Raw genomic sequence first — 15,858 nt, 5'->3', positions numbered from 1 at the left:
TAGACGCATAATCTGTTAATTGCAAAGTGTAGATACATAATATGTTTACTTTAAACACATAATTTGAATGGCATTTTGGACCAGTGTCCACAATGTAAGGTGTGTTCTGACCCATGATATAGTTTGCAAGCTATTGGGTGCTTGGGATTAAATTACCTAAGCAAAATGAAGTGGATTGGAATGAAGGTGGAGTAGTTATCTGAAAAGAGAAGAGAAGAGAAGAGAAGAGGGGTTGTCCTCATTGGATGTGGGGCAACACATGCATATACCCTTTTCCCTCAAAAAGGGGGAACTTCAAATCTCCAACGCTGCAATCCAGTACAAGCCGACCACTTCATTTTCAAAACTAAGTCTTTATCTCCACATGGGTGGTGGGTGGCGTGGTGGGGACCTTATTATTCCATTCTTGACCCACTAACTAGTTTGTTTTTTAAGGTAAAAATTTGCGTGAGGTTGACTCACGGATATCGAATCCGATCAGTATAAACATGTAATACCTATACTAGAAAATGTAATACGGAGTATTAATGAAAAATAAAGTGTCTCTTATATAAGGGACAATGTTATTTCAAAAAAAATATAAGGGACAATGTAATACTTTTAAAGAAAAAATGTTGTACTTTTACATTTTGATTTAAAAATATTATATTTTCTCATATAACTAACAAATACTTTATTCCTGGCTAATATTACATTTTTCAGTATAAGTATTACATTTTCATTTGACCTAACTCCACGGATAAGGATCCGTGAGACGGTCTCAAGGTAGAGTCATTTGTTTTCTAAAGTTTTATACAAAATAGAGTTAATACCAAATAGAGTATAGTGATTTTGTCACTATTAGTCCTAAACTTTCAAATTGACTGATGTTTTTTCGATTTTCAAATTGTTACCATCCGTAGTCCAAGTTAATCACTCATGGTTCTTCAACTTTCAAAATTTAACCAGTCGCGGTCTTCTTGGAATGACTATGGGTGGTTAAAATTTGATAGTTGAAGGACCATGTGTGGTTAACTTGGACCACGGATGGTAACAATTTGAAAGTCGAAGGACCACAAATGATGAATTTGCAAAAAGAACATATTTGTTCTAATTAGTTTTGTTACATTAAAGAAATAGATGAATGGAATCTTTAAATGATTCCCTTATACTAATATTTATAAAATTGACTCCGTCATCCTCCCAACTTGAAATCCATCTTAACATGACTTATAACAATTGGATGTCATGAATTGGGACCTCAATAACTTATTATTAAAGACTAAATCATCAAATGAAATGTGTCATGTCAAGAGGAAGATTATTAGGAAGGGTGGGTAGCATTACTCATCGTGATTAGCACCCATCCAGACATACTCTCAAAAATATTAATACCATAATGACTTAAATCATTTCTAATAATGCAAAAACATAATTAAAATATTGAGTACTCTTGTTCTAAATAATAAAAAAAGATTAATTAAATTTAAAAAAAAAAAGACAAAAATTAACCTATATTTGTTTTCTAAATAATCAAAAAAGATTAATTAATTTTTTTTTAAAAAAGACAAAAATTAACCTATATTTGTTTTAAAATATACAAGAAAATGATTTCAAGATTCTTTATTTGTAATCTTTGATGTTCAATTTTGAATGTTATGTATATAGTCTAACTAATTAATTGATCAAAGTTCATATTAAATTTTATATTGTATTTTTTAATATACTCTAACATATTCATAGTATATGTTCAACAATTATGTTAACTTTGATTGGATGAGGTTCGAACCTAAAAACATTTCCTATGAAAATCAATGAATGAGTTAAGAATAATAAATAGTTTACGGAATATTCCGTTACTAATGTTTACTCTAACGAAATGTATGGGTATTTAGGAAAAATAAATGATATAATAGAGGGTAAAGTTTTTCAAAATCGAAATTAAATAACTTGATTTATTTATACCTCAAACAAGCAACAAGGTTAGGCTTACCTATAAACTAATTGTATCCTATTATTTTTCAAATCGAAATTAAATAACTTATTTGTTTATATACCTCAAACAATATTTATGGTTTTGTCAAAATCCTATGTTGGCGAGGTCAAATCACTCCATATCTTTATTATATAGTAAGCTAAGAAAATTCTCATTCCAAATCCTCTTATTAACACAATCATCACTTCAATGAAAACACTTAAATGGAGAGTTGAGCAGTTCACCATGTATATATATGACCTTTGGAGTAATAAATTCCATTTTCCCAAAAAAAGGTCGAATCTACAATCCTGATCCGATAAAACATTTGAAAGGATGTAAATCATGCTCGCACGTACGAGGGATTTATCCACTTTAAACATAATTTCTACACTGTCGTTACCAAATTTCGAACCTTAGCTTGATCTCTTCCTTCAAATATTACATACTGAATCAGTGACTTAAGCCCGTGTGTGCATAACAAATTCCTTTTCACGTCATAAACACTTGCTTTTTCTGTGTGGACGTGACCAAACGGCCCCATATATAATTCATATAAGTCATCAAATGTGCTGAAGTAATTGGTCGGATAAGTCGCTATAAGGCTGAAAAGACCGGGGAGAGAATGTTGTTTACTCAATTAGATTTAACTAATTAATTGAGTCATAGCTTAATTAGGGCGTTGATAAGATGGCAGATGTTCATTTTAACGATGGTCATAGGTTCAATTTCTATTAATACAATTACCTTAAAATTCAGAGTGCTTGAACCCCAAAAAATATAATAAAAATAAAAACAAAAAGTGTACACCAAAAACCAATAACTAAAAAATCCTTAAATGACTATTAATTCATTTACTAATTTAATTTCAGTTTTTTTAAGTGACGAGGAAATCTTCATCCATTATCCGAAGGTGTACACTGAGTAAATTCCGTCTTGTGATTATAGTCGACAAATAACCACAATAAGATAAACCATTTTAGGTTGTCCATAGATTAATTTGAATTTTGTTAATAGAGGAAGAACTGTTTATGTTGAAAATTTTCAATAATAATAATAATAATAATAATAATAATAATAATAATAATAAATAGAGTTAATTCCAGCAATGGTTCTACGACTATGTTGATTTTTCAAAATTAGTTCCCGACTTTTAATTTGGACAATTTAGGTTCCTTGACTTTCAAATTCTTTCCAATGTTGGTCCTTTCGTCAAATTTTAGTTAAGTTGAGGTCAAATGAAGGGGTAAAATTGTCCGTTCACTTGTATAGTGTATTATTACTCGTATTTCTCTTGTCATATACGCTATATATATGAATATAATATCAGTCGAAGAGACTTCGACTGAGATTATATGGCCCCGGTTGAGACTTCGACTGAGATTATATTCATATATACAGCGTATAGAACAGGAGAAATACGTGTAATAATACACTAAACAGGTGAACGGACAATTTTACCCTTTCATTTGACCTCAACTTAACTAAAATTTGACAAAATGACCAACATTGAAAAGAATTTGAAAGTCAATGGACCTAAATTATCCAAATTAAAAGTTAAGGACTAATTTTGGAAAATCAACATAGTCGGAGGACCATTGCTGGAATTAACTCTAATAAAATAATTGCACCCAACTTTGAAGGCACACTCCTACTTTGAAGTGTTGGTAGAGGAGTTAAATCGCGAGATCTGTTCAATTGGCTCATAAGTCTTTAAATGTTTGTAAACTAGTGCCTACAATAAAGTCAATTTCATACCATACCTCCATTTTTAGAATATTGAAATTTTCTTCAAATTGGGATAAGTTTAAACAAGTTAACTGTGAAGAAAAATAAAACCCGGATAGTTTTGGTTCTTAATGAAAAGCTTGGGTGTATGCACAAAACACAATACCAAAGTCGACTGAAATGAGTTCAGAACCATTTTAATAATTTTTCTGAGCTTATGTGTCATAGTTTTAGATTTGGTCGGGATGCAATCACAAAGTTTTTGTATGAAGAACATTATAAATAATGTATCAATATAAATTATAAAAAGTTTGTAAGTGTGTATTCAATTTAGAATTTTATTGATTTTTTTGTAAATTTTTTAATATGAAAATGTTTTAAAAGTCTATAAATGTTAGTTATACAAATTTTTATAGACTTTTAGAACCTTTATAAAAATCTAGAGAGAATTTAGAAAAATCATTTAGAACTCAACACTTTAATTTGAAAATCTTTTTAAAAAAAAATCCATTTAAGTCTTGATTGAATACACCCTTAAGTTAATATAATAACCAATATGGATTTACTTTCAGAGTGGAGATCATTGTTTTAACTATTCGTTACGAGTCTCAACTTAACAAATTAGTCAAAATCACCATTTATATATATACTTCAACTCATTGCATTGAACAATTGAAGCTAGGGCAGATCTCGTGTGGGGACAGTTGCCTCTCTCCCCCATCCCACCCCATATATATAGAAGCCCCTTGTGTGTGTACACTAAAAGATGAGTTAGTTTAGTAATACTTATATGACCTATTATAGGTTGATATGTCAAATTCATCGTGCACACTTTCTAAATGTTTTATTTTTTTCTTTCAAAATAGCACATTTATTTTAATTTTTAATCCAACAGAAAAAAAAATTTCTAGTTCAACGATAACAACTCTCTGCCTAATTTTTTTTTTTGAAGAAAAGAAAGAAAGAAGCACTAAATATTTAATATATTTTTTATTCTTAAGTTTGAGTGGAGATAGATTAGACTAATAAAGTTATGAACCTAACTATTTAAAATAACACACAGAAAAAGAAATGCACTTCATCATGATTGTATATCTTATCCTAGCTTCTTAGGACCATTATATTGTTTGACAACTTAGACTTACATTACATAAGTCAACTGAAACATTTTCGTTTGGCGAATGTCATAAATACCTAATTCTGAAAGCTATATTTACTTAACTCCCCAACACCACCCACAAATTTTGGACGTGATAAAATGGGAATCAATCAATCAAAGGTGATGAAAATGCCAACAAGCTAAGGTAAACCCTCCATACTAGTTTGTTTGGCAATTGGTAGTTAACACTTTAATCTAGGAGGACTCAAGTGCTCACAACCAACTCAACTGTTGTACTCAATTTGGGAAATTTGAATAATGACTTTGAAAATCAAGGAACTTGCCCAGATAAAATAGATATGATATGGATTCACATCAAAATCCATTACTCTAAAACTAAGCAAAGTTCACTCAATGAAGATTTGACATATAGATTTATGAGTTATTTTCCAAAATAGTGTCTCGACTATTACTCATTCTCAATTTTGTATTTTGACTTTCAATTGCACCAAATGTGGTATTTTGACTTTAAAAAACTCACCAAATTCAGTCTTCCATTATATATTTCGTTTGTTTAGCATTAAAATGAAGGGTATTTTGGTCCGTTCACCTATTTTGTGCATAATATACTCAACAATAGTCGGTGGACCATTTTGGGAAAAAACTATTTTATTTATTTCATTTTTGTTTTTAGACTCTATCAAATTAGAATTTCTGTAGATTTTTTTCTAAAAAAAAATAGAGACCATTTTGAGAAAAACTCTTTTATTTATTTTATTCTTGTTTGTTTTCAATTTTATTTTTAGACTCTATCAAATTATAATTTCTGTAGATTTTTTTTTACAAATATAAATAGTTAAAATCCCATACTCCAACCACAAAATTTTTAACTTTCTTTACAGATTTTTCCGTCTGTCTAAGCATACAAACTTTAATTTTCCTCTATCTTATCAAGTTTTGCAATACATTCTGTAACTTTCATAAATAATCATATCACTACAACAAAAACCACTTTTAACATCGATTATTTTGGGCATACGACGTCGATTATTATCCGACGTAGTCCTGACCGATGTAATAAATAAATGATATGACATCGATTTTATAAAACTAACGTCGTATATTATTTTTCATTTTGTAAATAAGAACATACGACGTCAATTTTTAGCCTAAAAATGATGTCGTAAATATATATTCAATAACAAAAAAACCACGTCGATTATTAAATAAATCCACATGGTATCTTATTTAAATAATAAAAATAAAAATATATGACGTCGATTTTTAGACAAACTGGCGTTGTATATATTTTAATTTTTTCCTCTATCCTGTAAGTTTTACAATAGAGAAATATCACTTTTAGTTTCTCGACTATAATACATGTATCAATTTTGGTCATTGACTATTAAAACTTTCAAATTAGGTACATGACTATCAATTTGTATCATATTTGGTCTTTGGCTATTAACATTTTTACCTTAGGTGCATGACTAATTGACTATTCAATTTGTATCACATTTGGTCCTTCCGTTAAATTTTCTAGCCAAGTCACCAGTCACCGATTAATTTATTTAATATTTATTTTAACAATTATTTTAATGATTTTTAGTTTTTTTTTAAACATGACTTTTAAATTTTAAAACTTAAAAAATAAAATAAAACAACGCCGGGAGGGGGGGGGGAGAGAATTCCAGCCACCCACCTCCTCCTTCATCTCCGCCGGAAAGGAATGAGGAGGGGATCGACTTTCTCTCTCCCACCCTTCCTCCTTCGTCTCCAGTGAAGACGAAGGAGGAAGGGAGGGGAGGGGAGGGGGGGGGGGGGGGAGAGAATTCCAGCCACCCACCTCCTCCTTCATCTCCGCCGGAAAGGAATGAGGAGGGGATCGACTTTCTCTCTCCCACCCTTCCTCCTTCGTCTTCACTGGAGACGAAGGAGGAAGGGTGGGAGAGAGAAAGTCGATCCCCTCCTCATTCCTTTCCGGCGGAGATGAAGGAGGAGGTGGGTGGCTGGAATTCTCTCCCCCCCCCCCCCCCTTTTTTTTTTTTTTTAAAAAATTTTTTTTAAATTTTAAAACTTAAAAAATAAAATAAAACAACGCCGGGAGGGGGGGGGGAGAGAATTCCAGCCACCCACCTCCTCCTTCATCTCCGCCGGAAAGGAATGAGGAGGGGATCGACTTTCTCTCTCCCACCCTTCCTCCTTCGTCTTCACTGGAGACGAAGGAGGAAGGGTGGGAGAGAGAAAGTCGATCCCCTCCTCATTCCTTTCCGGCGGAGATGAAGGAGGAGGTGGGTGGCTGGAATTCTCTCCCCCCCCCCCCCCCTTTTTTTTTTTTTTTAAAAAATTTTTTTTAAATTTTAAAACTTAAAAAATAAAATAAAACAACGCCGGGAGGGGGGGGGGAGAGAATTCCAGCCACCCACCTCCTCCTTCATCTCCGCCGGAAAGGAATGAGGAGGGGATCGACTTTCTCTCTCCCACCCTTCCTCCTTCGTCTTCACTGGAGACGAAGGAGGAAGGGTGGGAGAGAGAAAGTCGATCCCCTCCTCATTCCTTTCCGGCGGAGATGAAGGAGGAGGTGGGTGGCTGGAATTCTCTCCCCCCCCCCCCCCCTTTTTTTTTTTTTTTAAAAAATTTTTTTTAAATTTTAAAACTTAAAAAATAAAATAAAACAACGCCGGGAGGGGGGGGGGAGAGAATTCCAGCCACCCACCTCCTCCTTCATCTCCGCCGGAAAGGAATGAGGAGGGGATCGACTTTCTCTCTCCCACCCTTCCTCCTTCGTCTTCACTGGAGACGAAGGAGGAAGGGAGGGGAGGGGAGGGGGGGGGGGGGGGGGGGGGGGGGGGGGGGAAGAGAACTCCAGTCACCCACTCCCTCTTCGTCTCTGTCGGGGATGAAAGAGGAGGGTGGGGGGTGGTCGACTACGCATTTTATTTTTTATTTTTTTAAATTTTTAAGTTTTTAAATTAAAAAATTTTTAAAATATTTTTAAAAAACAAAAATTAAATAAATTAGCCGGTCATCAGTGATATTGTCAGAAATTTGGACGAAACATTTAATGGCAGGACCAAATGTGATACAAATTGAATAGTCATGCACCTAATTTAAAAATTTTAATAGTCAAAAACCAAAATCGATACATGTATTATAGTCGGTAGACTAAAAATGATATTTTCTCTTTTACAATATGTTTCGTAACTTTCATAAATACTCATAGTAGAGAAATAAGAACCAATCTCAGCCTTACATCTGTAAAAATTTGTCGGATACGATCACATTAAAAAAAATACGGTGGCATTTTCATAATTATCATCAACTTCACTATGTAAACTTTAACACAATTACAAGTTTTTGCCATTTTGAAGTTTGTTTGAATTTTATATATGAATATTACTAAACTTAAAGAGTTAATTCCCAAAATGGTCCTCCGACTATGGCCTTTTCTTAATTTAGTGCCTTGACTTTTAATTGCACCAAAAGTGGTCCCCAAACTATTCAATTTTAAGCTAATTTGGTCTCCGTTAGCTTTGGCGTGAACATGGTGTTAAACAAAAGGGCAAAACGGACAATTTACTTTGAGATCTTTGATCAGCGTTTTCTTCCCCAAATTAACAAAACAAAATACATTATGCTGAATTTTACTTTCGGAACTTCCCCAAATTACCGGCGCATATTGGAACTTCCGTTTGGGAGACATTTGAGGCTGGGCGGAGTCGCCAGAGGGAAGAAGTTTCCAACGGCAGAGGAGAAGCGTGGGAGCAGCTGCGTTGTTAGCATTGGTGGTCTGGATCTTCCGAGGAGATCTCAAATCCTCTGGCGCACATACATATATTGATTCGTCATTCAAAAATTTGAACCTAAAGAGGATCTGTAAAGCCTGTTGTTGAATGCATGAGTCCTAGCATGTCCTTCAATTATAGATTTCTGCAGTTTTGGGTCAAAATTATAGTTTTCTATATCATTATAGTTTACTTCCTGCCTTTGGGTCAAAATTTGTATGGATTTTTGCAGTTTTGTAATTAAAACAAAGCAATTTTATTAGATTTCAAGAAAAAAAAACACATTATGCCCAGGTTTCATTTTCTTCTCGCAGCAAAAAAACAACGGCACTAAATTATGCGGTTGTTATTCTCCTTCAGGGCCGCTACGCCGGCAAGAAGCAGGCGAAGAAGCTTTAAACTGGAGACCAAGACTTGAATTACCCATTTTACCCCTCATTTTAACACCCATTTGACGTCAGATCTAACAGATGACCAAATTGGCTTAAAATTGAATAGTTTGGAGACCATTTTGGGTGTAATTAAAAGTCAAGGCACTAAATTAAGAAAATGTCATAGTCGGAGGACCATTTTGGGAATTAACTCTAAACTTAAATTTGAAAGTGAAACTTTTTAATCAAGGCATGAAAAAAAGGTTAGTTATTTTTAATGATAAAAAATAATATTTATTGTGATAATTAGTGATTGATTGTCTATTGAACTTTTAGTACATTCTTTTTTAGATATATAAGAACATAAAAATATAAAAATAAAAAGAATATAAGTATTTATGAAAGTTACAAAATGTATTGTAAAACTTGATAGAGATAGAGGAAATGTTTGTATATATGTTTAACCAGAGAAATTTTTTTTGTAGAGATAGTTGAAAATTTTGAGATTGAAGTGTGGATTTAAACTATTTATATTTGTGAGAAAAAATCTACAGAAATTCTTTTTCTTTTTTAGAAGAATAACTACATGAATTCTAATTTGATAGGGTATACAAACAAAAATGAAAAAAAATGAAATAAATAAAATAGTTTTTTTTTTCGAAATGGTCACTCGAGTATTGTTGAGTGTATTAGGAACAAAATAGGTGAACAGACCAAAATGCCCTCAGCCACACCCTCCAGGTTATTTCCTATATTATATTAAATAGGGAAAAAGATCAAATAAGTCCATAAACTTTATTTGAAGAATTAATTAGGCATGTGTTCTTTTAAAAGGTGCAATTAAACGCATCAATAGGGATGAAAATAGTCAAGGTCGGGCCTATGGCCTGGCCTAGTTTGGGTCTAGCTTGGCCTAGCCTATTGAGTAAAAATGTCATACTTAGGCCTATTTTAAAGCCTATTTAGCGAAATAGGCTCAGACATATATGCACAAGGCCGGATCTTCAAGTCTGCAGGTTTGGCCTATTTAGCGATAGACGGGTACATGCGTAGAAGAGGTCATAGGTGCGATCCAAATCAATGAAAATTAAAAAAAAAAAAATGCGTGTCAAGCGCACCTTAAGTGATAGAAACATGCACCACCTTAAGTCTTAACATCGCGCATTTTAAGTGACACAAAGACTCACCTATAAGTGTTGTGTGAAAACCTACTTACGTATACTATTGTACCTTTACAAGTGAGAATTGAAATTTACTTAGCGTCCTTTGCTAATTATTCTAAAATGTTTTCAGGTATGGAGTAGAACCAGATCATAAGCGCGTTAGTACCACCTAGTTCTATTCCTCTTTTAGGATTAGCTTGCATTTCCTTTTGTTAGACTTATGGGTCTGTGAGCCTTGGTTTAGACTTGAATGGCTGTAATAATTTAATACTATGTTTAGATGTTTGATGTTTTGTGAACTTGTAGACTTGCTTTAGTATCTAGGTTAGACGGGCTTAGATACGGTATAACACCCCAATTAAGATGATTTCGCTTCCGCTATCATTTATTAGTATCTGAGTTATTTCCAGCTATTCCCTATCTTTTATTATCTTTATCGTGGTCTAGAATTGGGGGTGTTATAGACGCACCTTAAGCATAAACCCTATGCACTTTAAGTTTGCCCATATGAAAAATGACCAAATTGCCACCGCATTTTCTTTTAAACATTGTTAATCCTAGACGTTGATTTTGGTAAGGTCAATGGATCTCCTCACACCGCACCTGAGCACCCCAACCGCATTTGAACTGAATTATGTATGTATGTATGTATATATACATAAATATATACATTCATACATACATACATTCATACATACATACATTAATGGTCATGCAACAATAATATTAGGACCAAATTAGGATGTTCTAATAAACAAAAGACTAAAAGTGAACTATCACTTATAAATCATGACCAAAAATGGAATTAACTCATACTTTAATTTATATCAATCTGTTACTTTCAACACAATAATTAGTTATCAAAACAAGATAATATTTAATCTAAAATAAAAGTTACATTATATGCACTCTTTCACGAAGTATTTTGCCCATAGCTCTTGGATCTCATTTACTTCGTTGATAGAGTAAGGGTTATTGCTTTGAAATGCCTACAAATTAATGAATAAAATTTTTAAATATGTTAATTATTAAAATATAACTTAACTATACATAATTCTATTTTAATTCACTTACCTCATCCAAACAGTCAATAGATGAATATTTTGTCACGATGTCAAACATGTAACGCATGACATAATATCCACATTCAACACTTCTCGGTTGAATCGGGCACTACAAAATACATATATATTTTATTCATTTAAACAATTGATTGTAATTCAAAATATCACAGTAAAACATTAATTCAATTTTCATACTTACTTTGCACTGCTTCCAATTTATGCTCCTAACCCGTCCATTTGAAGGAACAGAGCGAAATGCCCTATATTAATTATAAATATTTATAAAAATTTATAAATAATATAGTAAAAGTTAAAATACTTATATTAATAATAAGATATTTACTTACACATTCAGAATAACTTTAATTTCGATGTAGCGATCACAAGGCAAAGGATCCAAGACATATACCATCTTTGAGTGTATGCAAATCACCAAGAGTAACCAATGAGACCTACATTTACAAAACACGCATACATATTAAAATATTTAATATCTAATACTTCAAATAAAGTTATCAAGTTATAAATTAAAAGAACAATTTTCTTACTCTTGATGATATGGTGCTAAAATAAATTGTTTATTGTTGTGCTGCTTCATGAGGTGAACAAAATATGAAGTAACAGCAGTAGGATGTTGTACAACCATATCTTTTGAAATCTGAGTCGGGCAGACAAACCCGATTGACGTGACTTGAAGTTGATTGCACAACCGATTAAGAAATCTGAAAATGAACAAATAATAACAAATTTCAATAAACATAAAAAACAAATATATAAAATATATATATATAAAGCACATAAATAATTAAAAAGAACTTACAATATAAACACTTGTATGATTGAGACGTTAAGCCAATGCATCGTTATCAAATCCTTTATATCATCCATCATCACAAAAATAGAAGTCGTGTTTGTATGATGAAAGATTGCCTGATCTATATCCAACTCAATGAAGTCTTTATGAAGTGGAAATAGTGTCAATAGCATGACTAAGTACTTGCAACTGTCTCCCAAGTGCTGTAAGACATCATCACCAACAATGGGAGGTCGTATACCAGTACCAGATAGTTCACCACTTTGATCTCTTGGGTTCTTATTTTGTTTTGGTAAACTCTACAAATATAAAATTGTAATTATACTAAAATTTTAAATATAAACAACAAAATATAAGAATGCATACATCATACAAAATCACTAAATGAATATGTCATTGTGCAAAATTGCCTACGATATCTTGACATGGGGAGAATAAATTGTTGACCACCATCAACCACTTCATCGACCCAAACTTTGACACAGTTAGGGGGAAATAGTTGATGATGCACCACAGTCTCATCTGTACTCGGGTGAGCCATACCCTTTGCAACAACAATCGGTGTGCCACTAGGACATAATGCTAGTGTACACCTTTTTTGTACTCTATTATTTAAAAAAAAAAAAAACAGTATATCAATCTTAATCTAACAAGAAATGATATTTTCATTATGAAATAACATTAATATTACCTTAATTGTTGTAACTGGATATGTGTCAACTGAATAACAGCTACTACGAGTAGGAGGTGGATCACAAAGCGGTAGATCACAAGGGGTATAAACACTTTGAGCAATTTCGTCCGAGACCCCATGTGGAAATAGATGTGTCGCCGAAATGTTCTTCAACAAGAATTGGAGTTGTTGGTTGAAGCTATCGATCTTGGGTTGCATCTTTGCTTCCATTTCTGTCACCATGTCTTGCCTACATTTGTTCATCATTTCTTTGACAACATCCACTGTGAAAACCTCACCCGATGTGCTCATTTTTCGATCCGGTCTACCAAACACTCCTTGGATGGTAGAGTATGAACCAATCCCTCGTACAGAACCTGGATGATCTTCCTTTCCAAGAACTGTTGACAGTATGTCATGATGTCTCTTGGGTTCAAATGTCCCTTGATTGATTTCTTCACATTTTTCTACCTGTTCCAGCAAAATAAGATAAGTCAAGTATTAGTATTTTTATAAATATTATGTATTATTATGACATTTTTTAAAAAAAATATATATATTACTTACAATTTTATGAAACACTTCTTGTGTTTTTTCATTCGGCATAAAGTAACTTCCATCGTCTGCTTTTTTGGTCCTTGCTCGTATCCAATCAAAGCTGCGATCATCAGACATCAAAGACGAGCTAACAGACGCACACGAAGACTGTGAAGATAGAGGGTCTGATTGCATCCACTCTTGTCGTTTCTTCGCATATCCACCAGAACCTAAGAAGTGTGGATGCTTATTTAACGCTTGCATTTCCCTCGCTTTTTTAGATTTTTCCTATGATTTCACAGAAATGTTAATATTGATAAAGTACTTCAATTAATTATAATTATATGAGCTAAATATACCTTAAACTCTTCAGTCTGCCGTCCTGCAACAAACCTAGTCCACTGATCTTCACCCAAGAAATCATAAAGCTCTATAGGAGACTTATACTTTGGGTGTTTGTTGTTAACATATTCACGTATCAATCTACTCTTGAATTGTTTCCATCTCAGTGATGCAATTTTCAAAACATTAGACTTCCTTGAATCATCTTGCAAATCAAACTCTTTCTGAAAAACAACATGCACATAAGCAACATATATATATTTATACTTATATCAATATTAGTATAAAGTTCTTAGATATACCTTCACATCTTCCCAAATGATATTTTTAAGGCCTGCATCTACATCACGCCACTTCTTGATGTTAATATCAACTTGAGACCGAACCAAACTCCCAATATACGATACAAACTTCGTCGCATATGGTCCGATTACCCTACCATATTGATCAAAATGAACTGAAAGTTGTTCAGTAGCCTTCTTCTTTTTCAAGCTTCTGCATGTTGTAGGGCCTCTTCCTTTATTTGTAGAAGCAGAAGTAGGTTCTAAAGTAGGAGTGTCTGAAGGAGTAGATGTAGATTGATCAGTCATTGTTGTCTATATTTACCTGCACAGACTAAAAAAAATATTAGTAAACATGTTATCTTGCATTTCAACTCAAATAAAATACTATAAAAAGAGTCATCAAACAATTTATAAAGCTTACAATAAATAAATTGTGATGTCCAATAGTCAACCCACAATCCTTCTTGGTGATCGCTACGCATGTAACTTATTTCTAAAGTATCTTCTTCTAAAGATAAAGACTAAATACCAATAGAAAATGGGAGAGTTTCATCAAAATGATCAATTCATAAAATCTACTCTAAGTACTATGGATACGCAATGATGGACGTATTTATATTCGATATCAGGTGATTTGAATTGAAATCAAATTACCTAATTCGTAATCAAAGTATATACCTAATTTGTCAAATTAGCTAATTCATCAAAGAACACTTTTTTTTTAGTACTAGTGACTCTGTTACAATATAGTATATGTTCATAGCTAAGCACAAAGAGTCAACAGTTGCCTCCAACCCACTCCCATCATCCACGTGGGAGTGTAAATCGGGACACCGAATGACACTTGACCACAAGGTCTTTGGCATTCATCAAAGAACTTAATTTGTAAACAAATAACTTAATTCTTAATCAAAGCACTTAATTCATCAAAATACTAAATGGATAATCAAAGTATACATAATCCCATCAAATTTAATCTAATTCATCAAACACAACATATATAATTCATATTCAAAAATATTAACATACACACATTAGTATATAAACACGACATATATTATATTTAAACTAATCACAAATTAATATAAATTCAAAATATAAAATTTTTTTATTAAAATACAAAATTTAACACTTAAAAAGGCAAAATGCAGAATAGAATAAAATTAATATAAATTTGAAATATAAAAGATTTATTAAAATTCAAAATTTATAATTTAAAAAGGCAAAATTCAAAATAGAATAATAATAATAATACTAGTAATTCTTTCCCCATAGATATATATATGCACAGTTTAATATTAAATCACAATAGTTCACCTTAAAATTTATCAAATTTTGAAATATAAAATAAAATAAAATAAACAGAAAAATAACATAGACAAATTCACAAATTAATATATAAACACAACCTATATTACATTTAAACTAATCAAAAATATAATATAAATTTGAAATATATTTAAAAAATTTTGAAATAATACATTACATTTATATATTTAAACTAACACATATATTTTTTTTTGAGTACTAGCATTTAAACCCAAAAAAAAAAAAAAAAAAACCAAACAAACCTGGCAGTACGCGGAGACAGCGGCCGACGGTGGCTGGGGCGGAGGCGGAGGAGACGACGGCGGTACGGTGGCAACGGCGAAGGAGACCGACTGAGTGAGCTGTGGCAGTGACGACAGCGGCTGTGGCGGTGGTTGCGGGCGTCGCTAAATCTGAGCTGTGGCGGTGGAGAGGTTGTGGATGGGCAAGGTGAAGTGAGAGACGGCGAGAGAGTGGCGACTAGAGGCGGTGGCGATTCAGATCTGGTCGTTTTTCTTTGAGCAAGAAAGACGGCGAGGCGATGAAGTGAAAAATCGAATGGGTGAGTGAGTGAGTGAGAGGCGAAGGCGCAGATCTGATGCAGGTCTGTTGTTTTTCTTTATTTTTCCGCCACCGTTCCTATGTGGAACAGCCGCGGATTAGTATATTTAATTTTTTTAATGCGATAGTTTTCCGCTATAGTTTCCACAAAGAACAGTAGCGGAAAACTAATCAC

General features: G+C 32.8%; 1 protein-coding gene across 2 annotated transcripts; it reads right to left on the bottom strand.

Annotated features, from left to right (window-relative positions):
- Nucleotides 1-10,890: 10,890 nt before the first annotated feature.
- LOC116007676 lies at nucleotides 10,891-15,858 on the bottom strand. 2 transcript variants are annotated; one of them, XM_031248427.1, is made up of 11 exons: nucleotides 15,386-15,858; nucleotides 13,833-14,145; nucleotides 13,548-13,754; nucleotides 13,219-13,476; nucleotides 12,670-13,122; nucleotides 11,985-12,277; nucleotides 11,713-11,886; nucleotides 11,512-11,616; nucleotides 11,364-11,424; nucleotides 11,175-11,273; nucleotides 10,891-11,089 (listed from the first exon to the last, which is right to left on the bottom strand). In XM_031248427.1, the coding sequence occupies exons 2-11, from the start codon at nucleotides 14,118-14,120 to the stop codon at nucleotides 11,000-11,002; spliced, it is 2,028 nt and encodes a 675-aa protein (XP_031104287.1). In that variant the 5' UTR covers nucleotides 14,121-14,145; nucleotides 15,386-15,858; the 3' UTR covers nucleotides 10,891-10,999. The 2 variants fall into 2 exon arrangements, with proteins under 2 accessions (XP_031104287.1, XP_031104277.1); XM_031248417.1 differs by having other exon boundaries at nucleotides 13,833-14,136; nucleotides 15,386-15,857.

The sequence above is a fragment of the Ipomoea triloba genome, chromosome 2, assembly GCF_003576645.1.
Source record: "Ipomoea triloba cultivar NCNSP0323 chromosome 2, ASM357664v1".
In the NCBI taxonomy this organism is placed as follows: Eukaryota; Viridiplantae; Streptophyta; class Magnoliopsida; order Solanales; family Convolvulaceae; genus Ipomoea; species Ipomoea triloba.
This window is presented reverse-complemented; position numbering and strand designations above follow the sequence as displayed.

Coding starts and splice junctions, on each gene's coding strand:
- LOC116007676 (XM_031248427.1), bottom strand. CDS start 14,120: ATGACTGATCAATCTACATCTACTCCTTCAGACACTCCTACTTTAGAA. Junction 13,123..13,218: donor AAGAAGTGTTTCATAAAATT/GTAAGTAATATA, acceptor TTGCTGGAACAG/GTAGAAAAATGTGAAGAAAT. Junction 11,274..11,363: donor TAAATTGGAAGCAGTGCAAA/GTAAGTATGAAA, acceptor TGTATTTTGTAG/TGCCCGATTCAACCGAGAAG.